General features: G+C 46.3%; 1 protein-coding gene across 4 annotated transcripts in view; it reads right to left on the reverse strand.

The window, feature by feature from the left end:
- LOC126536907 (solute carrier family 35 member F3-like) overlaps positions 1-23,918 on the reverse strand; it is a 203,970-nt gene that overhangs the window by 25,739 nt on the left and 154,313 nt on the right. Inside the window, exon 1 of one of the 4 annotated variants that reach the window (XM_050183960.2) lies at positions 12,148-12,508. The exons of 2 other annotated variants lie outside the window; for them this stretch is intronic. In XM_050183960.2, the coding sequence (XP_050039917.1) occupies positions 12,148-12,196 (49 nt within the window). In that variant the 5' untranslated portion in view covers positions 12,197-12,508. Of the gene's footprint in view, positions 1-3,378; positions 3,705-12,147; positions 12,509-23,918 lie in introns of those variants that run through there. One more of the 4 variants, XM_050183958.3, reaches the window with a different exon arrangement.

The following is a 23,918-nucleotide window of genomic DNA, read 5'->3' on the forward strand; positions in this document are numbered from 1 at the left end:
CCCACGTGTCCTACGATGATAATCACGACGATGAAAAAGCAATGTTTGAGTCACAAGCGAAAGAGTTTGTAAGATCGAATTGTCTGCAACAAAATGGCGGAGGCTCATTTTGCCCCAACCATTAGACATGTCGTCCTGGGAAAGGGCCAAAAGGTAAGTATAAAGCGTCCTTGGCATCCTTAACGAGCAGCAAGCCAACTTCGTTTACTGTATGTGCAGACAAAAAGTAAAGTGATGTTATAAAAAGCACTGCATAAACCATAACCACCTTGAAACAAGGGTTATTCAGGGCATGCTACCAACATGCAGAAAAAGACCTTGAAACAACAACACAAAAAAAAGAACGTCATAGATCAGTCACCAGCGTGCGGTCACGGCCAACCACGTCTGCGTCCCGAGACCTAGTTTCGCATTTTAACGAGAATGTTTTCCTCGGTCGAAAGCCTCCTGTACTGGAGCGCTACCGAAGAGACGTATGCCCCCGTATGTCTTCGATGCATAAAAGCAGCGCTTGCTCAATAACGATAGCTTGCACTGCACGCACGCAAAAAAAAAAAAAAAAAAAAGAAATAGAGCGTGAGGGTAAACACAGCCCCACGCGAAACAAGAAACTCGGTTCCGGCAAGGTCAATCGATACCGAAAGGGGCTCCACAGAAGTTTCCCTCGAATCCCCTGCTCCCACCAGCCTGACAGACGGACGAGCATCGCAGTCGCATTTCGAGTAGCGGCTCCGGTCGATGTCGCATGAGCGGAGTGGGTCGTGTATATACGGGGCTCAAGGTCCCCCCATCGAATGCCCCGCGTGGCGTGCCTGAATGGCACCGATTCCAGTCTATATGTGGAAGCGAACGAAGGACCCAAATGTATCCGGAGCTGCGTCCTGCGAAACAAAAGCACTCGTGTAGCGTTACAGCAATTTGCTTATCCGTGGCCTTGCGTCCGGCGTGGAATCGTATATAGAGACGACGCGAGCGAGCCCGGCCTTTAATTGCACGGTGCTCACAGCGCCCGCCTTCGCCCTGGGTCACAAACAAACCGCGTCCTGTCTCAGTAATAGCGTGCATTGCTGCGGACGCTTTAAACGTGTCACCGAGAATCACAGGGCTCAAGTTCGCGAAGGTCACCGCTCACGTAAGTGCAATTACTCATCGACAGGAGCCAGGGCGCTGGTCGAACGTAGCCGGGAATGTGATAGCCCAGTCGGTGGTCGATTGGAAACAGTTATTTGGGGGGACGGCTTAATTAAACTAAATTCTCGCCGGCTGACGTCCCCCCTAGGCTGCGCCGCGGTGCACGGCATCATCGAGACAGACGGTGGCGAGTGTGCGTGCCCAGCGCTGAACGCGCGGCGTTGTTGTGCCAGCGCAATGTCGGTTACGACACGCCCGACCAGAACGTGACTAGCGTAAATAAAAAAAAAAACTGCGCGAAGTGGACGTTTTTTTAGAGCGCGATCGAAAAGGGCAAGGGCTGCGGGTTGCTCCGAGGTTCGGCATGCCTCATCAATTCAATGAAGCACTATAACTGTTGTATTCACTCGTAAAGGAGTGCGGACGCCCGTGTTTATAAAATGTCCTTATACGCTAGAACTACTCGTGGGAGCAAATAGCAGCGCGTCGAGATGGTGAGCATGTTACCAGCGAAGGAAGCCAGCCGATGGCAAACAAAAAGAAGAAAAAAGGAAAAGCTCACGAATAGGAAGCTCCGTGAATTAAACTACATAATGACAGGACGCAATACAACGTGATACCAAGAGCAGGTATAGGAGCTCGATGCCCTGCCTTTACTACACGCAACCCCTTAAGAAAGAGCACAAAATTAATACAATCACCCGAACACGGAAAGCCAGCGTTTACATCTTCGTTTTTTTTTTTTTGTACAATATTAGGCACCAAATTCTTAAAGCTTTTTATACGTACACAGTTTACCACTGGCCGGATGTCCTCGCTAATGATACGCTGGCTATCAATATTGCCGTGCGCCTGCTTTTAACGAATCACTCTAGCGTTCGAAGTGCTTCGTCAATACGAGCCCAGTTATGCGTTGTGCCCCTTCCGGTGGCAGTTTGCAGCCTGCTCCTCGCTTTCCCTTTCCTGTCTAGTGCATGTATGTTTGCAAAGCGAATAATAATAATAAACAACAATAATTGTTTAGCAGTGCTATTTCATGGTCACTGTATTCGTTATTCGTGTGGCTTCATTATTCATGTGGCTTCGTTATTCATATTCACGCATTAACACACTGAAATTTTCACATCTTACATTTTCTGTTATTATATTCGCAAGTCAGTACAGTAAGCTGTCCAAACAAAGCTGCACTACCACATCCAACACAACGTGCGGCAAGGATTTCTGGAGATTGTAGTTATCTGAGCAAATGTGCCGACAACTTCTCTCCGAAAAAAGAAAGCGCGAATCGTTCTAATAACGCCTGACTGGTTGAGTACCACGGAATGCCCACCATCGAGAGTCACCAACTGTCTGAACTCAGTTGTGGTCCGTGAGAAGCCATAATTATAAACGTAACTCATTCATGCTTTTTAGAGAGTGTCAATGGATGAAACAATGGCTCTCCTTCTATATGCCACCACACAATCTTTCCTTAGAAATAGCTTCACATTTACTGTACTGGAAATATGTGTACATGCTCCAAAGCTTAATCGCCACCGCGACTCACCCGCATAAGTGCAGCGACATTTTTAAGGTTCTTCCCGAAAGTGCACACTAAACTACACGAACACAGGGAGCCCTCATCAGACAAACTACCCAACTCCCACCACTGGACCGTTTTCACCTCTTGGTCAGCATACCACACAGAGAATAAAAACTACAACCACTGCATCGAACAATCCTACACTCGCCACGTCCATTGGCCAATAAAGCCACATCGACTAGTCGCGAGTCACCAAGGGAGCCGTGCGTGCAAGGAGTTCAAGCAACGTCGAAGAGCGAATAGCGGATTAACTCACGTTTTCCCACCAAAACAGAGTTTCCAATAAGGACAGCGGAGGACTTCTAATTTCCACCGTCTGTAGTGGCATGGATAATTGGGATAAATGGTAGTGGAGATGCTGAAGAGAGCGCTCAGACGATGAGCGCTTGTCCAGACAAACGCTTGACAAACGCTTGTCCGTTATTCTCATCGTGTGTTGCCATCACAGCGCTCCACTCCTCGCGAATAAATGAAGTGATTTGACATGCATTTCAGTCTAATTACAGAATTCCTTCCTTTTTTTCGTTTCCATCAAAATGCCGCCGTCGACGGCAAATCTAGACCACGACCTCCAGCTCCAGCAGCAGAACGACGTATAACCCGAACGCGAGAATTGCTATATGCAGTCGAACGGCCCAGTGACCCAGAAGCTACGGCGTTTTCACCTTCGTGCAGTAGCGGTAGGACGGAGAGCGCGAACTCCTCGCTAAGCCTGGACTCGTTCTTGCGGCGGCAACACTTTGGCCAGCTGGACCTCTTGGCCCCGTGGTACGCGGCCGCCGCAGACGACTCGGCCACGAACGGTGCCAGCGAGGCACCTCCGCTGCCGCGAGGCGAGTGGCGACGACAACAGAGCAGCGGTTCGCTGACGGAGCACAGCTCCGTCTCGGAGCCGCTGCCTTCGGCGCACTGGGTGAGCGATAGGCTGAACATGCTGCTCTCCAGAAGCACTGCCGCTGGAACGCACATCACAACCCTGGGCTTGCACCCACGATACGCACTGCTACTACTACTACTACTACTACTACTACCACTGCGGCCGCTTCGGTTCCCTTGCAACACACCGTCACGGCTCACATTCTCCCGCCTCGCTTTTCGCACTGACCGGGGCAGACTGGGGCGCGTGGCCACTTCCCTAAAACTGCAAGCGTCCCGCAGAGGCCCGCGCCGTGAGTCGCCTATCGACAATTTCGCGGCGCCGTGAGAGGCGAGTTGATGAGGGGGCGGGCACGAAAAAAAAAAAAAGGGAGAAAGGCGCGTTGCACGCGTGACGTAGCTTCCTGTTTCCGGTCGGTCCTCGTCCCGCCAGGTGGACCGGTCATGCCACGCTTGTTATCGATGCCCAGGTGAAGGTAGAGGGAGACGAGAGGTGGAGGAAGGAAAGGAGGCTGGCGTCCCTTCGCTTGGCAACGTTGTTGTCCCCAAAGACCGGGTTCAGCGAAAGCCGGCGAGCGGCCGATGGTCAAGCTGGGGGCGAACCGTCGCTATGGACGCTGTATACGCTCTACACTCGTGAACGGACGCTTGTTGCGTTCTTTCGATCAAAGGTATTCGTTCGCGGGTTAGTTGGTAGATTGTCCTTGAAAACTGAGTTGGTGGGGTGCTAATTTGCAGGATGTAAATAACGCAAATAACGTAGACGGACGGTGACATTCTTTGTCTTGCAGAGTAGCACGTGTCACAATAATTTTCTGCGCTACTTTTCACCTCGGAAAATGAATGAGTTATCACTAGTTCCCAGGTCGTCGCGGTAAGTGTAAATAAACTTGTCCTCCATGGCACACATAAGGTCCTCCATCATCGATGTGTGCTCGCGTTGGCAAACAGCCTGTATGCTCTGCAACTATGTACAACGCTTATGCGCAACGCTACGAGGAACAGAACTGCAGCGTAATTGTTCGCAAATACATATAAAGTGCTACTGCTATTGATTATAAACGATTGGCGCGGCATTTACCCTCACATTCATCCTTTCAATTTTACTCCAAGTTCGTTTAACGAACAAGAAATATTGCCGGACATTTTTTTTTTCTTGCAAATGAACACGTCTTCGAATGTTTAAACCGCTTATTAAAATAAAAATTCAAGTGATAGACTTTCCCATCCTCTTGGGGATCACTTTGTTCTGAACCCTCCACTTTAAATTCCTTATTGCCAATATAAGGTACTCTCATATGGAGAAGTGAAAGGGTCGGCGACCACCAGAAAGTTGAAGAATTATTTTTGCCACCTTAGTAGCTCAGTGTCTATGGTGTCCCGCTGCATGCTTATCGCAAGGTCTAGGCTTCGATTCTCGGCGGTGGCAACCGTGTTCCGAAGGCGGAACGTAGCAGAAAGCTTCTTGTAGTGTGCTCCAGGTGCATATTAATAAATATTATGTGGTCAAAATAATCCGGCGCACTACTGTCCTCCCCATGTCGCTTTTTCCTCACATTCTCTATGTTCGTTAGGGAAGCTAAGCCCAATAATTTGATTTATAAATCAGTCAAACACATTGTAACTTTACGTCAATAACAATAGTTCATGTTAACGTGGACAAAGTTCGCTAAACGGTTGGTTGAATTTTTCTTGTTTGTCACTATGGTTCAATTCTTAATGTAAAAGCTATGCAAGCATGCAATGTGAGTAAAAAAGTACGAGAACACTGACACATTGCCACAGGCAATGCGTGAGAATGCCTTACTATAACATATGCAATACAATGTGAAGCGAAGAAACACTAAAGTACAACCTAACTTTTTAAGTAGTCTGTCACGTAGAAGTGAGCTCAATTGCATTTATTATTGGTATTACTTGTGGTCTTAAAAACTACGTTTGGTTGACCGCATAGAACCTGATGCAGCTCTAATGCAACTATCCGGGCCCTACATAGTTATCCGACGCATCAGTGACGTCAACTACGAAGTCGTTCCAGACGGCTCTCACTTTTCAAAGTGCCGACGGTATGTATCTCAGGTGGTTCACGGGCTTCGTGTGAAGCCGTACAATGAAGACTGACAAGACTGCGCAGTTTTTTATCCCTGTTTTACAAGCCTCTGTCATCGGGACGATAAGTCTTTTCTAAAGGGGGAGCAAATGGCACAACTATATTTGGCACAGCTATATATTGCCGCGGGTATGTACCAGTGGGGACGAGGTTGAAGTAGCGCGGGTCTTTGGGTTAAGCGTGGAGCCGAAGGAGATGTCGGTTTTTTTCTCTTTGACCACTGATAAATTGTTTTTGTTGGTGGTGCTGCTCCGTATCCTCGGCGATCCCACGACGTTTCAACATTAAGCTTTAGCAACGAGCACATGTGCTTCAGATAATTTCATCATCATCAACAACAAAGTCGTCATGTTCGTCACCATCGTCATCCACCTACTTATGTCCAGTGCTTTTTGTTGCTGGCTCTGCTCCGCATCCTTGTCGATCCCACGTCGTTACAATATTAAGCTTTAGCAACGAGTACATGGGCTTCAGAGCATTTCATCATCATCAACAACAATGTCGTCGTAGTCGTCATCATCGTCACCCACCTACTTATGTCCACTGCAGGACGAAGTTTCTCCAAGCGATCTCAAATTATCCCTGTCCTTGCGCCAGCTGGCCTCATCGTATGCATGTAAATTTCCGAATTTCATCACGCCACCTAATTATGTGCGTCCTGGACTGCGCTTCACCATCTCAGATTGAGAGGCCCTGTGATTGGTGTCACATGAAATTATAAAATTTGCAGGCATAAGATAGTGGGTTCATGCCGGCCAATTTTAGATCATTAATATCGACGCAAAGCCGGGCGAAGCTGCACTCTCAAACGTTTATGATTTACAGCGATGTTAAACGGAATCTGGGGACAGCTGGTTCCCCAAAAAAAAAACGTTAATATGTATGTGCAAGAACGAAACAAAATCATATTCCTGTAAACAAAGCAAGGTGATTGAAATGGTTGACGGCTACCTTATGTATAGGGCAATTTATCGTGGAAGAAGACATTAAAAAAAAAAAAAAAAAAAGAACGCTGACCAACGTAAGCTTAAATCATGCAACGATGCCTTCTTCTTTTTCAGCGCTAGATTAGTGTCCTAGGATTGTCTAGGACATTGAAACAAAAATTACCCACCGCGGTGGCTTAGCGGCTATGGAGTTGCGCTGCTAAGCACGAGATAGCGGGTTCGACTCCCACCCGCAGCGGTCGCATTTCAATTGCAGTGTAATGCAAAAATGCTCGCGCTCTTAGATTTAGGTGTCATTTAAAGAACACCAAGTGGTCAAAAACTGGTAGAAGATCCCCCGCTACGACGTGGCTAATAATGGCATCGTACATAAAATCCCAGAAATTATTTTTTTCGAACAAAGATTAGGACTCCCCCAATACGTCTCCACAAAACACTGTGATTATTGGTGCAATAAGGCAGGCGTGTAAATATGGACACAAGTATACGAGAAGGGCAACAGAAACGCCTATTATCGACTGAAAGGTCGCATAATGGCGGGGGTGAGGGGGGGGGGGGGGGGGGGGGGTAGGACACAAAACTTACCTGCACATGCTCAAGGGAAAGCCACGGCAACCCATAAGTCATGAACAGGTGTGAGCCCTCAGGAGAGATCACTATTTAGACATGATGATTCCTGTTCACGCAAGATTCTCGAAAGCTGACTTACACCTGTGATACCGTTATGAATGTTATGTCACGCCTAGAATATCATAGGGCGTACTTCGTTCTTATGTCTTTATTAAATTACGGGGTTTTACGAGCCAAAACCATGATCTGATTATGAAGCACGCCGTACTGGGGGATTCCGGAAATCTGGAGCGCCTGGGGTTTTTTAACGTGCATCTAAAACTCAGTGCATGGATGTTTTCGCATCTCGCCCCCATCGAAATACCGCCGCCGTAGCCGAGATTCGATCCCGCGACCTCGTGCTTAGCAGCCCAACACCACAGCCACTAAGCAACCACCGCGGGTGTTCTTATGTCTGCACTGAACTAAACTGCCTGCAAATTTTGGAAAACACTTTCAGTTGCAACAAAGCCATCGAAAAATAAGGCGGTGCGGCAGGAGTAGACAATCGTTCGTCCTCAATTAACCTTTGACTTATGCAACGGCTTGCCGGATTTATATAAAAGCGATCGCTACGTGATCTTATATAGGAAGACTCTGAAATAATGTTTTAAAGAGCACAAAGAAATCGTGAAGTATCACTTCTCGAAACTGCGCAGCCGGTAATGAGAAAAGCCGTAGGGTGCTACTACGGTTTAAGTGTGACCACCTTGGGCTCCTCCTTAACCGGCACTCAATGCACGGTATACAAGCGCTTTGGCATTCCAGCGCCCATTGGAATGTGGCGGCCGTGATCCAACCCACGACCTCATGGTCAGCGATGCATCGCGATAGCCACTATAAGCTACCAAGGCGAGTTCTTAAAGATATCACAGCAAGGAAAGGAAAGAAAAGCAAAACAAATGCATCAGAAATGACGTTAACTATAAATAAAATGTGTCATGGATTTTTGCGCCTGACATGTGCACAGCTTAGCATTGTATTGTTCCCGCGGATGCCAACGAACACCACGAGTCAAGTCGGTGTAAACATGTTTCTAGAAACAGCCTAATCTGACATCCACGTCATGCATACCCGCGTCGACAAAGTCAGAAGAGAGGGTGAAGACACCATGCGTGGTCCCATTTGTATATATATATATATATATATATATATATATATATATATATATATATATATATATATATATAGATGGAGGACTACGGTGGCTCCACAGCCACCGTAGTCCTCCGTAAAGAAAGCAACAACATCCCAATAAAGAAAGGCGTCAGGCAAGGAGATACGATCTCTCCAATGCTATTCACAGCGTGTTTACAGGAGGTATTCAGAGACCTGGATTGGGAAGAATTGGGGATAAGAGTTAAGGGAGAATACCTTAGTAACTTCAGATTCACTGATGATATTGCCTTGCTTAGTAACTCAGGGGACCAACTGCAATGCATGCTCACTGACCTGGAGAGGCAAAGCCGAAGGGTGGGTCTAAAAATTAATATGCAGAAAACTAAAGTAATGTTTAACAGTCTCGGAAGAGAACAGCAGTTTACGATAGGTAGCGAGGCACTGGAAGTGGTAAGGGAATACATCTACTTAGGGCAGGTAGTGACCACGGATCCGGATCATGAGACTGAAATAACCAGAAGAATAAGAATGGGCTGGGGTGCGTTTGGCAGGCATTCTCAGATCATGAACAGCAGGTTGCCATTATCCCTCAAGAGAAATGTATATAACAGCTGTGTCTTACCAGTACTCACGTACGGGGCAGAAACCTGGAGGCTCACGAAAATGGTTCTACTTAGATTGAGGACGACGCAACGAGCTATGGAAAGAAGAATGATAGGTGTAACGTTAAGGGATAAGAAAAGAGCAGATCGGGTGAAGGAACAAACGTGAGTTAATGATATCTTAGTTGAAATCAAGAAAAAGAAATGGGCATGGGCAGGACATGTAATGAGGAGGGAAGATAACCGATGGTCATTAAGGGTTACGGACTGGATTCGAAAGGAAGGGAAGCGTAGCAGGGGGCGGCAGAAAGTTAGGTGGGCGGATGAGATTAAGAAGTTTGCAGGGACGACATGACCACAATTAGAACATGACCGGGGTAGTTGGAGAAGTATGGGAGAGGCCTTTGCCCTGCAGTGGGCGTAACCATGATGATGATGATGATGATGATGATGATGATATAAGTGGCCTAGTTTAATTTCATCAGCAAGTAGTGCACATGCCACATAGTTTCCTATAATATCTGCTAGAGAGAACTCACGCGCTGCGATCGTTCAGCCACCATAGGAATACTGGTTAGTACATGGATTTGTCTGATATTCGCGCTTGTGGCTTGAGACGTCTCTGTGGCTTTGCTTATTACGCTTTATCTGCGTTCATTGTCCTGAATTTCAACCTATTCGATATTTGTGTAAATCCAGAAGGTCCTATGAACACGCATAATTGTCACTGATTGCAGTGGTTCAGCCAGTCGGGATTTCCAAGTCAAAACGCGAGAAGCGACTCAACGCGCTCACTTGCCCGCGACGAATTCATTAGGGTTGTTCAACGCCGCTTGTCGATGCATGCATCCGTGACGTAATGGTTTCAATACCAGGATTCTATACTAGGCGTCCTGTGTTCGAATCCTGCCGTTGGACAACTTAATGGTGTTAATTAATTAGTTATAACACACTAGTTTGAAGCCAAGTCGTTTGAAGCCAACCGTTTGAAGCCAAGACGAAGTTTAGGCAAATCCATGGACTAACCAGTATTCCCATTCTGGCTGAGCGACCCCGCTTGCAGATCCCGTAGATATGAGCGCCAAAGTTACCTCTAGTAAATATTGTACGAAACTCTATCGGACGCACAGGATCCCTCCATCAACAGCCCGCACTGTCTAAACGGCAGTATGTACGGCAGTAGGCGTGTTCTAACGTAAGTTTGTAAATAACACGAAGTGACTACATTGTAGCCTTGAAACATGTGTAGCTTAGAATAACTTCCTGTTGGGCGAGTTGGTGCATATTAGCAAACAGTTTTATAACGGCGCAAACAAACGACCACAGGGAGAGAGCACACAAGCGTCTGTCCTTGTGCACTCTCTCTCTTCTCTCTCTCTCTCTCTCTCTCTCGGTGGTCGTTTGTTTGCGCCGTTGTGGAACTGTTTGGCTGGAAACATGTTGACACGTGGGCATGAAATCCACGTGGTTAAATGTAGAAGCCGGCAGTAAAACAGAAGCTTTCGGAACAAAGTCCTCAGTTACCTCAACAGTTTAATTTATGCTGCAATTTATGATTTACTCTTTCTCAGTATAAACATGGTTGGTAATGAACACTGGTTCATTTTCAAAAGAAGTTTGCTTCACGTGCAAGCACCTCTGTTCTGGCACCACAGTTTCATACCGTCGAGTAGCGTCTGAAAGGTGCCAGTGAGCAGACGTTGATTAAACCGGCGGCAACATGGCGCGAGATCTTACGCCCGAATCATTCACATATATTTTCAAGACTGGTTCGCAAGATCAGAAAAATTAAGCTACACACCTGTGTGACACATTTCTCAACACATCAGGAGAGTGCGGTGGTTTACCTGTAGAAATAACTACTTAACCATCAGTGTAGAAGCCGAACGTTACAGAAGTTGCCGAGTGGAGAGCAAGTTATGTGAGCATCCACATAGGCCCGTACTATAAGATGACGCACCTGATCATGCAACCACATGCTTTGAACATCAATAAGCAGTGCTCGTACATCAGTTAAATATCGATATTTATGACAGTAAGCGTGACATAAAGTTAAGAAAGAACAAATTAATTTCCATCGTGCGAAGCGAACGGGCTGTATACGTTACGAGATACGCAGTAGCGAATCGGCTTTCAATCGATTAGTGCACCACGTGAAACCATTGACAGCGAAGCAGTCAAATTGTACGTGTCTTTTTGGGATCGCTTGGCAGACCGAACATGCCGCCCATTATAAATTGTACGCGTGCGGTAGGAATTAGGTCAGCGGATATCATTATAAATAATTCACATGGATTCACATCGCTTTCTTATCAGTCATTCGTGCCGAGGGGGTGGCCAGCGCGCTCAGCGGACGGCGATCGATTGCCGAAACAAGCAATGCTCTTCATGAGGGGAAGCAAGCTGATGCGACAGAGTCGACATGACAGCGAAATACATTTCTCTCTCTTGTTTATTTTCCTTTTTTTTCTGTACGTGACTTCACTTTTCACGCTATTGCTGCAGGATACATCAGTAATCCTCGCGTGAAAATCAAGGAACTTTCTTATGGCTATGGAAATGGCATTATTATTTTGTAATCACTTATGTCAATCTGCCGCATCAGCGGCTGCCTCGTGCGCTTTGCAAGTCAGTGGGGTGCAGGCGTAAAAAAAAATGATTCTGTATTCTGTGAAAAACTGACGAAGATTCATTACGCTGAATTTTATTATTGATTTCGGGCCCCAACCCTGTGCCTTGCGCTGCGCACTGAGCAATGTATTGAAGAACATTTTCACGCTTTAGCGCGTTTGCTCCGCCACTTTGATGGCACCTGACACACGCTTTCGATACACAAGCAGAATTTCGCTCGACCAAGCACCACTGGCAAATACTTCTCTTTTCTAACCACTTCATAACTACGCTCCACGTGACATTCCTATGACCGGAAAACCTTCATTACGCAGAAGTTTTAGTTTACAAATTCACCGGCACGGCGAGAAAGCGTAGGTGTCGGTAATGTAACAACAAGCTACGTTGTGTGTACGAGGGCTCATAACTTTGCACGGCAGCCCGAGATTCCGCTGCGATGATGCCAGGGCCGTAAATAGAGTCACGCTTCAACGTTCCGCAGGGAAGCTGCCGCACAGACAGCGAACGGAGAAAGCGAGCGCGGGGTAGTGTCGCACTCACCGGTCGGCGTGTAGAAGCCGAAGCGGTTCACGATGCTAAGCAGCATCATCTAGCTAGGCCTCGCTGGCGGGCTTCCCGCTGGGAGAATCGGCGGGCGAGCCCTGCACGCCCCGTGGAGGCATCCCGGCTCCAGCGACTCTCGACATATCCGCACTCGTACGGTGGTCGCCGCCATTCCTGCCTGCTCCTCCTCTGCCGGTTATCTCGCAGGAAGTGTCAGAATCGCGGCCGAAAAACGGTGCAACCCTTCGCGTCCGACCGCGCTCGCCGCTGGCTTGCGGGAGCATTCTTCTCGAAGGAAGGGCAACGGCTCGGCGGATTTCGGACCGGGAAGCTCGGAGCCTCGACATGGTGGCAGGCCGCCGAGAACGAGGGAAGGGAACTGGGCGGGAGGTGGTTGTCATGGCGACGGCGGTTGCCGGGCAACCCGCGCGAGTAAAAAAGGGCGAATAAAGGCGTGGTAGGGAAAAAAGAAGAGAGAAAAAGGGAGAGGATATCGCCACTTGATGAGACCGTTGGCCCCTGGCGTGTGCGTGGGGCCGCGTGGTCGCCGGCTGAGTTATGCGGGTGACTGGAAAGCTGCGTAACAGCGGTGTCGCGTGGCGGCCACGGTTTTCACTCTAGACGGGCTTGATGAAACGAAATGCTTCCGGGTGCGAATTAGCGGGCACAACGGAACACTGCGCTTCCGAGGACGTAGAAGCCAGTGCCTGACTTCGTCTCCTTGGCTTCCGGAATGACTGACGTACATGTATATTTTTTGTTTAATGGCGGGATTTTACGCGCCCAAACCACGATCTGACTATTAAAGCCGCCGTAGTAGGGGACTCCGGAAATTAGCACCATCCGGGGTTCTTTAACGCGCACCTAAATCTAAGTATACACGGTTGTTGTCGCCGTGGCCGGGAATTTCCCTGGGTGCAGTCTTTATTATTATTATTATTATTATTATTATTATTATTATTATTATTATTATTATTATTGTTGTTGTTGTTGTTGTTGTTGTTGTTGTTGTTGTTGTTTATTTATTTATTTATTTATTTATTTATTTATTTATTTATTTATTTATTCATTTGTTCACGACGAAGTTCCTCGGTGACTTTGCTGTCGGCGAACATTTTCTTTAATTCAAGGAAGCTTTAATTCAAGGTGCAGCTTTAAAGTGGCTGAGTGGTGTGTGATAGCCAAGGCCAGAATGAAATGCGAACAGGGAACGCGTGCCTTTAGGTACGTGCTGCGCCGTCTAACCACGCCCACTGTAAACTGCTGCAAAACCGCAGTTAGGTTACGGAGTTCGCGAGTTTATGTCCTACTCTTATATTCTCGCCTGTCGCTGACCTTATAATTGCGTCATTACGGCGGCGAAGCGCTGTCAGCCTCTGCTTTTCTGCTGCGTTAGCCGGTGGATCGGCGTGCTGTTCCGAGCAGTGTAGGAAACAGAACGCTTGCAGCGCTTCGTCAGCATCATATCGAAATTATGATAACGTGAGTGACGGCCGGGAAGATATGAGCAGGACACAAACTCGTCATTTCCATAACTTAACTGCGCATGTGCAGCAGTTTGCAGTGGGTGCACTTAGACGGCGCAGCATGTTCCAAAAACGACGCGCTCGCTGTTCGCATTTCATTACATTGTGATAGTACAACCTGATATCAGAAATTGTTTTGTAGCATCGTTGAGTGCTTTCTCGTGAGCATGCGATGCTCTACGTGGAACTTCTTGCCGTGTGTGCCGCATTCAATTCTACGAGTATAGGCAAAGTCAGCACGACATGATAAGGGAGGTTTCCCATAGGCTTAAAAAAAGAAGAAAAAGAAAAACACTTGCGAAAAAGTTTCTTAAATATGGTGCAAGAAGCCCTCTCAGTCATTTCGATAGAAGCAAGAGAGAATATACTCAGAAAAAGGCTAGTCCTCTCATTAAACGCCATCACGATAAAAACTTATCTCCTTCCTTTCGTATACCAAATGTTCGGTCAATTCTTCTTTCCCGCCAGCGCCGCGTTGAGTCTCGAAAACAAACCTTTTGCACTTACTGCATGTACGACTCGACCCATTTATACTATTTAGAACAGCTGCTTCTCACGTGCTAAATCATCTTCCAGAAGAAACACTCGTGAACTAAACTTATCCGTGTTTTAAGCTTGCACCTAACACGCTCGAACATAGATTTCTTTCTTTTTTCCAAGGACTATTAGAAACTGACACAGAACGTGTCTTACTGTCAAATCACACGAAATAGTTTTTGAATGCCGTATAGGAGTGATTTCTATAATTTCTTTGTGTTTTACATTTTATAACTATATTACCTTATTAAAGCGAAACTTTCTTCGCCTACTATGCTGTGCCTACTATCCTGGTCGTCGTTTCACCGAGCAGATTCTTCCACACCCTTAAAAAAAGAAGTAAGAAGAAGCACGTCCGGCGGTGGGATTTGAACCTCGGGCCTCCCAGGACAACACTGCGATGCTCTAACCATTAGGTTACACTTTGATTCTCTTTGTAGTACTTAATTCAGCCACACATGACTCTTGCAGAAAACTAACAGATCAACAAGCTAAGAACTATCTTCCAGTTGGACGGCAACGAAGCCACATACTAAGCACCATTTAGTTCCTATTCATCATCGAAACGCGCTGCTGAAGTCACGGTACGTCTTCACAAGGAACACTAAAATGGCGGTGAGAATAAGCCCCTTCCCAATACGTAATACCAATCTGGACAAAATTCAATACGTTCCTAGAGATATTCCAACTGGATGATCACTGGGACGAAATGAGTTCCTGATGAAAATATATGTTCGGCATTTTGATTCAGCATGCGTACTCGCCACAGGTTATGCATTCAAATGATTTGAAACATATCCAAAGGTACATCGTCCCAACAAGTTGACACCAGATAACGCGCGGAAGGAGGATTTAGGTAAAGGTGTTTTTAAACAGTTCGTTGAAGCACATCCCAAAATAAGATGGCATCTGCGCAGCTTATAACGGAATGTTCAATTGTGTCGGCTACATATCACAAAGGCGAAAATTGATGGACGTCATGAAAATGTATCTTGAACGTAGCCAAGTCCAGGAATGCAAGGTTTCGGAATGTTATTCAGAAAAGAACGTTAGGCCGACGCATTTGACGCTCACTAGCCAGTACATGCTGTCCTGGCAGACCGAAGTATGTTGCGCGGTAAAGTAGTGGCGGGAACAACGTAGGTAGTAAATCAACGTGAGGGGCTTTTTTTTTTTTTTTCGTAATGCACAGTACAAATATTCATTTGGAAACCAAACTGTTAAAAATCGAACCAAGAAGTGCACTTCATGCATAAACCCTCAAGGAGATGGTCACAAAGAAAAATTCGATGAAACTACCGTGCTATATAGGTAGAACAACCACCAGGTCGACCTGAAGAAAGTTTGACCTACAGGGCGAGAACTGTAACGAAAAAAAGAAGTAGCGAGAGGCCAACTAACACCAATACACTTCGTACTAGGTTCAGCCCACCCGCGCTAACCGGCTTTGAAAGATTATCTCCTCTCATAGCTTCGTAACTAGGCCGCAGTCGTGCCAACGCCAACTACCCCTTTCGAATGATAGCCATGTGTTGATTATTACGGTGATTTCCCTACTACGGCACATATCCCAGGGGATTGCCCGAGCAGTGTCCAGTTAATTGGAAACCAATAGGAAGAAACGACGAAATACATGCTAATATATGAATTGTCACATTGCGTATGTCACGGCCACGCGAAAGCACATGCGCGCGCGACTGTTTCCCTAATGTCAAAGGCGCCGCAAGCAAATGTCCAAATTTATAGCATCCATGGCGGCCGCATTTCGATGGGGGCGAAATGCGAAAACACCGGTGTACTTAGATTTAGGTGCACGTTAAAGAACCCCAGGTGGTCGAAATTTCCGGAGTCCCCCACTACGGCGTGCCTCATAATCAGAAAGTGGTTTTGGCACGTAAAAACCACATAATTAATTAAAATAAAAAATTTATAGCATTTCATTAACTATTTCGTCACGAAATCTTCGCTTCTCATAGATTCCAATGTCTGCGTTGAATCTGCGTATGTATGTATATATATATATATATATATATATATATATATATATATATATATATATATATATATATATATATATATATATATATATATATATCATAGCATAGGAAGCCAACAAACAAAGAAGCCAAGGACAAAACAGGGGAAATTACTTGTACTTACTAATTGAATTAAGGAACTGATAAATTAATGGAAATGAAAGTGGATGAAAAAACAACTTGACGCCGGTGGGGAACGATCCCACGTCTTCGCATTACGTGTGCGATGCTTTAACAATTGAGCTGCTGCGGCGCTGTTCCCCCATCCACTTTCTGGGGTATTTGTGTGTTACTACTAAAACTAACCCCTGGGTGCGTTAGCCAGCGCCACCACTCACAAACCTCGGCGGCGGATGTGGAACATCCTTTCTGCCGCAGGCGTCACGAGTACGTTATCTTTCTGGGTGAAGGTAACTGGTCAATAAACCCACACGTGCTATCTATCTGAAGGCATCAATGTTGCCGGATTCGATACCCTCGTTATGTATGTATCATCATCATTATCAGCCTAGTTACGCCCACTGCAGGGCAAAGGCCTCTCCCATACTTCTCCAACTACCCCGGTCATGTACTAATTGTGGCCATGTTGTCCCTGCAAACGTCTTAATGTCATCCGCCCACCTAACTTTCTGCCGCCCCCTGCTACGCTTCCCTTCCCTTGGAATCCAGTCCGTAACTCTAAGTGACCATCGGTTATCTTCCCTCCTCATTACATGTCCGGCCCATGCCCATTTCTTTTTCTTGATTTCAACTAAGATGTCATTTACCCGCGTTTGTTGCCTCACCCAATCTGCTCTTTTCTTATCCCTTAACGTTACACCCATCATTCTTCTTTCCATAGCTCGTTGCGTCGTCCTCAATTTCAGCAGAACCCTTTTCCAGGTTTCTGCCCCATATGTGAGTACTGGTAACACACAGCTGTTGTACACTTTCCTTTTCAGGGATACTGGCAACCTGCTGTTCATGATTTGAGAATGCCTGCCAAACGCACCCCAACCCATTCTTATTCTTCTGGTTATTTCAGTCTCATGATCCGGATCCGTGGTCACTACCTGCCCTAAGTAGATGTATTCCCTTACCACTTCCAGTGCCTCACTACCTATTGTAAACTGCTGTTCTCTTCCGAGACTGTTAAACAATACTTTAGTTTTCTGCAGATTAATTTTCAGACCCACCCTTCTGCTTTGCCTCTCCAGGTCAGCGAGCATGCATTGCAATTGGTCTCCTGAGTTACTAAGCAAGGCAATATCATCAGCGAATCGCAAGTTGCTAAGGTATTCTCCATCAACTTTTATCCCCAATTCTTCCCACTCCAGGCCTCTGAATACCTCCTGGAAACATGCTGTGAATAGCATTGGAGATATCGTATCTCCCTGTCTGACGCCTTTCTTTATAGGGATTTTGTTGCTTTCTTTGTGGAGGACTACGGTGGCTGTGGAGCCGCTATAGATATCTTCCAGTATTTTTACATATGGTTCATCTACACCCTGATTCCGTAATGCCTCCATGACTGCTGAGGTTTCGACTGAATCAAACGCTTTCTCGTAATCAATGAAAGCTATATATAAGGGTTGGTTATATTCTGCACATTTCTCTATCACTTGATTGATAGTGTGAATATGGTCTATTGTTGAGTAGCCTTTACGGAATCCTGCCTGGTCCTTTGGTTGACAGAAGTCTAAGGTGTTCCTGATTCTATTTTCGATTACCTTAGTAAATACTTTGTAGGCAACGGACAGTAAGCTGATCGGTCTATAATTTTTCAAGCCTTTGGCGTCCCCTTTCTTATGGATTAGGATTATGTTAGCGTTCTTCCAAGATTCCGGTACGCTCGAGGTTATGAGGCATTGCGTATACAGGGTGGCCAGTTTCTCTAGAACAATCTGACCACCATCCTTCAACAAATCTGCTGTTACCTGATCCTCCCCAGCTGCCTTCCCCCTTTGCATAGCTCCTAAGGCTTTCTTTACTTCTTCTGGCGTTACCTGTGGGATTTCGTATTCCTCTAGGCTATTCTCTCTTCCACTATCGTCGTGGGTGCCACTGGTACTGTATAAATCTCTATAGAACTCCTCAGCCACTTGAACTATCTCATCCATATTAGTAACGATATTGCCGGCTTTGTCTCTTAACGCACACATCTGATTCTTGCCTATTCCTAGTTTCTTCTTCACTGTTTTTAGGCTTCCTCCGTTCTTGAGAGCCTGTTCAATTCTATCCATATTATAGTTCCTGATGTCCGCTGTCTTACGCTTGTTGATTAACTTAGAAAGTTCTGCCAGTTCTATTCTAGCTGTAGGATTAGAGGCTTTCATACATTGGCGTTTCTTGATCAGATCTTTCGTCTCCTGCGATAGCTTACTGGTTTCCTGTCTAACGGCGTTACCACCGACTTCTATTGCGCACTCCTTAATGATGCCCATGAGATTGTCGTTCATTGCTTCAACACTAAGGTCCTCTTCCTGAGTTAAAGCCGAATACCTGTTCTGTAGCTTGATCCGGAATTCCTCTAGTTTCCCTCTTACCGCTAACTCATTGATTGGCTTCTTGTGTACCAGTTTCTTTCGTTTCCTCCTCAAGTCTAGGCTAATTCGAGTTCTTACCATCCTGTGGTCACTGCAGCGTACCTTGCCGAGCACGTCTACATCATGAATGATGCCAGGGTTCGCGCAGAGTATGAAGTCGATTTCATTTCTAGTCTCACCATTCGGGCTCCTCCACGTCCACTTTCGACTAACCCGCTTGCGGAAAAAAGTATTCATTATCCGCATATTATTCTGTTCTGCAAACTCTACTAATAATTCTCCTCTGCTATTTCTAGAGTCTATGCCATATTCCCCCACTGACTTGTCTCCAGCCTGCTTCTTGCCTACCTTGGCATTGAAGTCGCCCATCAGTATAGTGTATCTTGTTCTGACTTTACCCATCGCCGATTCTACGTCTTCATAAAAGCTTTCGATTTCCCGGTCATCATGACTGCATGTAGGGGCATAGACTTGTACCACCTTCAATTTGTACCTCTTATTAAGTTTCACAACAAGACCTGCCACCCTCTCGTTAATGCTAAAGAATTCCTGTATGTTACCAGCTATTTCCTTATTAATCAGGAATCCGACTCCTAGTTCTCGTCTATCCGCTAAGCCCCGGTAACACAGTACATGCCCGCTTTTTAGCACTGTATATGCTTCTTTTGTCCTCCTAACCTCACTGAGCCCTATTATATCCCATTTACTACCCTCTAATTCCTCTAATAACACTGCTAGACTCGCCTCACTAGATGGCGTTCTAACGTTAAACGTTGCCAGGTTCAGATTCCAATGGCGGCCTGTCCGGAGCCAGGTATTCTTAGCACCCTCTGCAGCGTCACAGATCTGACCGCCGCCGTGGTCAGTTGCTTCGCGGCTGCTGGGGACTGAGGGCCGGGGTTTGATTGTTGTATTCATATAGGAGGTTGTGGCCAAGTACTGCACCCGGGTGGCCAATCCTGCTCTGGTGAGAGAGTGCGTTACCGGTTCTGGTCACCGGGATCAGGCCGCACTCCAGGCCTGTATGTATATGCAGGTGTATATATACAGGTTGTCCCACATAACTCGAGCCAAAGTTTTAAAATGAAAGGCACTCTGGACGCGAGTTGAACCGAATGCATACTGTTGGCAGTGGCCTAGAGTTACTCAGGCTATGTTCTTTTTTAATTTTCCCCTTAACTAACGGATCAGTTATGTTTCATTAATCAACTTTTTAAGCATTGGCTGCAGATCCCAAGTGTGACACGCAATTGAGGTTGTACAGCCCCTTGAGAAACCTCTCAATAAATTGTTTCCAACACGATATATCTCACGTGATCCTTTTTTCCCGCATTCCAAAGAAAGCCCGCGAAATATGAAAAATATACCACGTGACGGGGCGCTTGCGCGCTTTTATTGTGCTGCTCTCAAGCGTGCGATGGATGAACAAAGTCGGCTGCAGCGAGACTGGCCCGCCGGCGACAGGTCGTTATGCCTGGTGCAGGTATCTGGGAATGCCGCTCTCATCGCATGACGGCGCAAATGCGTGCTGCAGCCGAGCGTTGCCGAAGCGATAAAGTTTTGAACTGCTCATTCAGGAAGGCTATGAGCAGCGTCCCGCACCGCCAGATTTTAGCCTAACAGGCACAAAAGGATCACAGAATGCTTTTTCTGAACTGAAAAAAAAGTTCGCTATGCTCAATTTCAGAAAACCTTTGCATAGTTAAAACGATATTTGATAAACGCAAGCGTTTCCGAAAATGTTAAAGAGAATGACGATAATTTCTTTATATCAATTATTTCGTTATAACCCTTTTCCTACTACACACAGAAATGTAGGACATGAGGCGCGCGAGAGCACTATTGCCCTCTCTCGGTGGGCGCCTGCTCGAAGCTGCTTAACTGAATGGCACTGCAGTCTAAAAATCGGAGCTCCCTAACAAACGTAATTATCAATTAAAGTTTGACTGACAAATGAAAAAGACCCATATGGTGACGTACTCGGAAAGTTCGAACTATAGGTTCCTGAGCAGTTTTCTTATTCAAGTGAAATCTATTGACGGCCGCCGGCGGACACCAAAATGACTGAGGGAGTGAGTTCATACATGCTATCGCTGCAAAGGATGCGTACAAATGTGTGCAAAGACCCGGGTAAAATGCGAAAGACAGGATATAACATAGGAGGAAGAGGTAGCTGTGTCTCTCCACTTCCTCTCCAGGGAGGGTAACCTCCAGTGAATTGAAGGGAGCATTTGAACTCCAGTGAGTCAACATCAATTAGTGTGAGGGCATTGGGTCGGGTTGTCGGCATACTAGCTGACCCCAGCCCGCCTCGTCTCCCCCGGCCCTCACCTACACCCTCGCCCCCCCCCCCCCCGCTTTCTCTTTCTCTTACTTTTTTTACGTGTAAACAGTATTTAATCTGGCTAGGACCTTTTAAAGCTTGCTACCCATCACAACTTAAGAGGGTTAGCCAGAATTCATGATCATCATCCTCATCCTGTAGTTTCCTTCTCGGCAGTAAATTTCTCCATGCACGTCTCTGAACCTTTCCCCAATCGATAAGACGAAACAGTGCAAGGCTTACTGCGTGTAACATTGCTCCAGCTCTCACTTCACTGCTTCGCATTATGGGCAATAAGGAAACATTTTCTTTTCACTCATGTTCAATTTGTCGCACCTTCCTTTACGACACGTGTCTGTGTAATCGCGAACACGTTCTTCTTTGCGATTTTCTGAATGAGGTGACTGTGCTCATGGAGAGAGAAGACTTTTGTTGAGTGTTAAGCGCTGTGTTTTGTGTATGTTATGCATTCGTGTTGTGAACTGTGCCCATCACTTCATTTTTTATACGGTCCATTTGAATTCCTCATCATCATCATCATAATCATCATCATCATCCTGGATACGCCCACTGCAGAGCAAAGGCCCCTCCCATACTTCTCCAACTAACCCGGTCATGTGCTAATTGTGGCCATGTCGTCCCTGCAATCTCATCCGCCCATCTGAAGTAGCATCCCAGAAATGCCGCCAGGCAAACCTCTCCAGAATCAATTAACGAGCCTCTCTCTCTCTTTTTTACGGTGAAATATTTTTAAGCTTAATCACGGAAAACAAGCCCGACTATTATTTCTTCTATCCTTTTTCGTAGTTACGCGTCACACCAGAATGCGTGTCCCGCGCCTCCCAGTCGGCCCACGTGCTCATATTCTAATACACTCGAATCAGAAGCACGCGCCTTCTACGGTGGTGCCGGCGCCCGCAGCAAAAACGAGTCTTCTCAGTCAGTGCATTGGTGGCGCCATCTGTTGTCAAAGAGGTGAAACGGCCCCGCGTTGTGTCGTTTGAATGGCAGACGTTCTATTCTCTCCGGAGAGAAGGCTCGCCCGGTCTTAATTCGCTGTTAAAGAACTTTGGGCTCCGGTTATCGGCTCAATTCACAAAACTTTTCGGCCATAAGGGTTTTATTGCCGTTGGATGGCAGCCTTGTAATTTGTGCGACATCATGATTTGCTGGCTCCATCTCTTATAAACAGATTTAGCGTAAGAACTTTATTCGCGAATATGGGCCCTGTACTACAAGTCCAATATCACTGCTGATTATACGTATTTCTGCTTTATTCGGAACCAGTCCTGTTGCCGTTATGGTTGCGCTGAAATTATCTGGTTGAGCGTCTGAAGCTAGTGGCCTTTAAGAAAAATCAATAAATGAAGGGCACTTCGCCATCCCAAAATGGTGCTCAGCGAATGGCTATGTTGCCTGTGCTCTCCACAAAGAACACATTCGCGGCGTTCGGGAAGACGTCTATTTGTGTTTGACGTAACAGTGCGTTTTCTTTCTTACAGTGTCTCGTTAAGCGCTACGCAAGTTATTTCTAATACCACAAACGAACTTTCTTGGCGAGAAATCTCAGTTTAACGATCACTGCCACAATGAGATCTCCATAGTAGGACAATTCATCCTTGGAATTTGATTCTTTTAACGCCGTAACTCACATGGCGAGCACCTTGGTGGCTTTGAATACTTGGCAGAATGCTCAAGAAGGCTAACCGCGAACTTGAAAACGACCAAATCACGCAAAGACAAATCTCATATCCCCCCCCCCCCCCCCCCAAAAAAAAAAGAGAAGATATATGTTTGCTGCTTATGACGCGTCAGATTTTGAAACGAATTTCTGATTCTGTTATTTATTTTTTTCAACTTCGCATCACTCGCTATATCGAACGCGGTGCAAATGATCGCATGTGTCATTCTAACTTCCTGGCGCACCGGGGAGCCATTTCGCTTATGGGATACAAGCCGGAAGGCATTCACCAGTAATTCGCACTGCATGGAGAGAAATAATACCAAAGTCAGTCGAATAGTTCGCTTATGGGTCGAACACGGTTCTTCGATTTCCGCTACGCATCAGAAAAAAAAAAGAAAGCAATATGGCGATACGCACGGCTGCACCATTCGTCGCAAGCGCGAAACGCAGTCGCGCACAGGCATGGGTCCATTACGGTGCCATTTCTAACATACCACCTTTCAAGCTGCAGTAGTGGCGGACCATGGCGCAGAGCGTCTGCCTGCTGTAGCCGCCGCGAATTGTTCTGATATTAAGGTCCGTCTACGGTGTCGGCTGTATTAGATCCTATACTGTTCCTCAAGGAAGCCTGCGCTGCTTTTGTGTAGCTGGCAAGGGCATGTTATTTAGATAATTTTAACTTTGCTTATATAAGCCCACCTGGATTTTTACGTCTCTCAAGGGGGACTCGAGGGACCGGGGAGAGATGACCTTATTACGAAGGAGGAACTGAGAGGGTGGACATGAAGCGCAAGCTTTTTGCTGTCCAGTATTCCTCTGTGCTTTTAGCTTTCTAGCTTCAGTGGAAGGTTCTTCCACTTTTTGTGGCCGTAAGCACTTCTAAAAATTACTCTTAGTTGTGTAATAATGCTCGATATCTTATTCTTCGTCATTACTCCCATTATTCCTAAGAATATTACTGGTATAGAGTAACTGACCAGAACCACATCCTTGGTCTTCCTCAAAGCTATTGTAACCACAGGGGCCTTGCTACAGTAATTGCAGTCGACAGTTCTCTGCGATCGTTTATAGACTTGGTGTGCACCTTCAAGTGTGCGCGCAACCAGTGCTCTCTTTCTTCCCTTCTTTCTCTCTTTT

The sequence above is a fragment of the Dermacentor andersoni genome, chromosome 4, assembly GCF_023375885.2.
Source record: "Dermacentor andersoni chromosome 4, qqDerAnde1_hic_scaffold, whole genome shotgun sequence".
In the NCBI taxonomy this organism is placed as follows: domain Eukaryota; kingdom Metazoa; phylum Arthropoda; class Arachnida; order Ixodida; family Ixodidae; genus Dermacentor; species Dermacentor andersoni.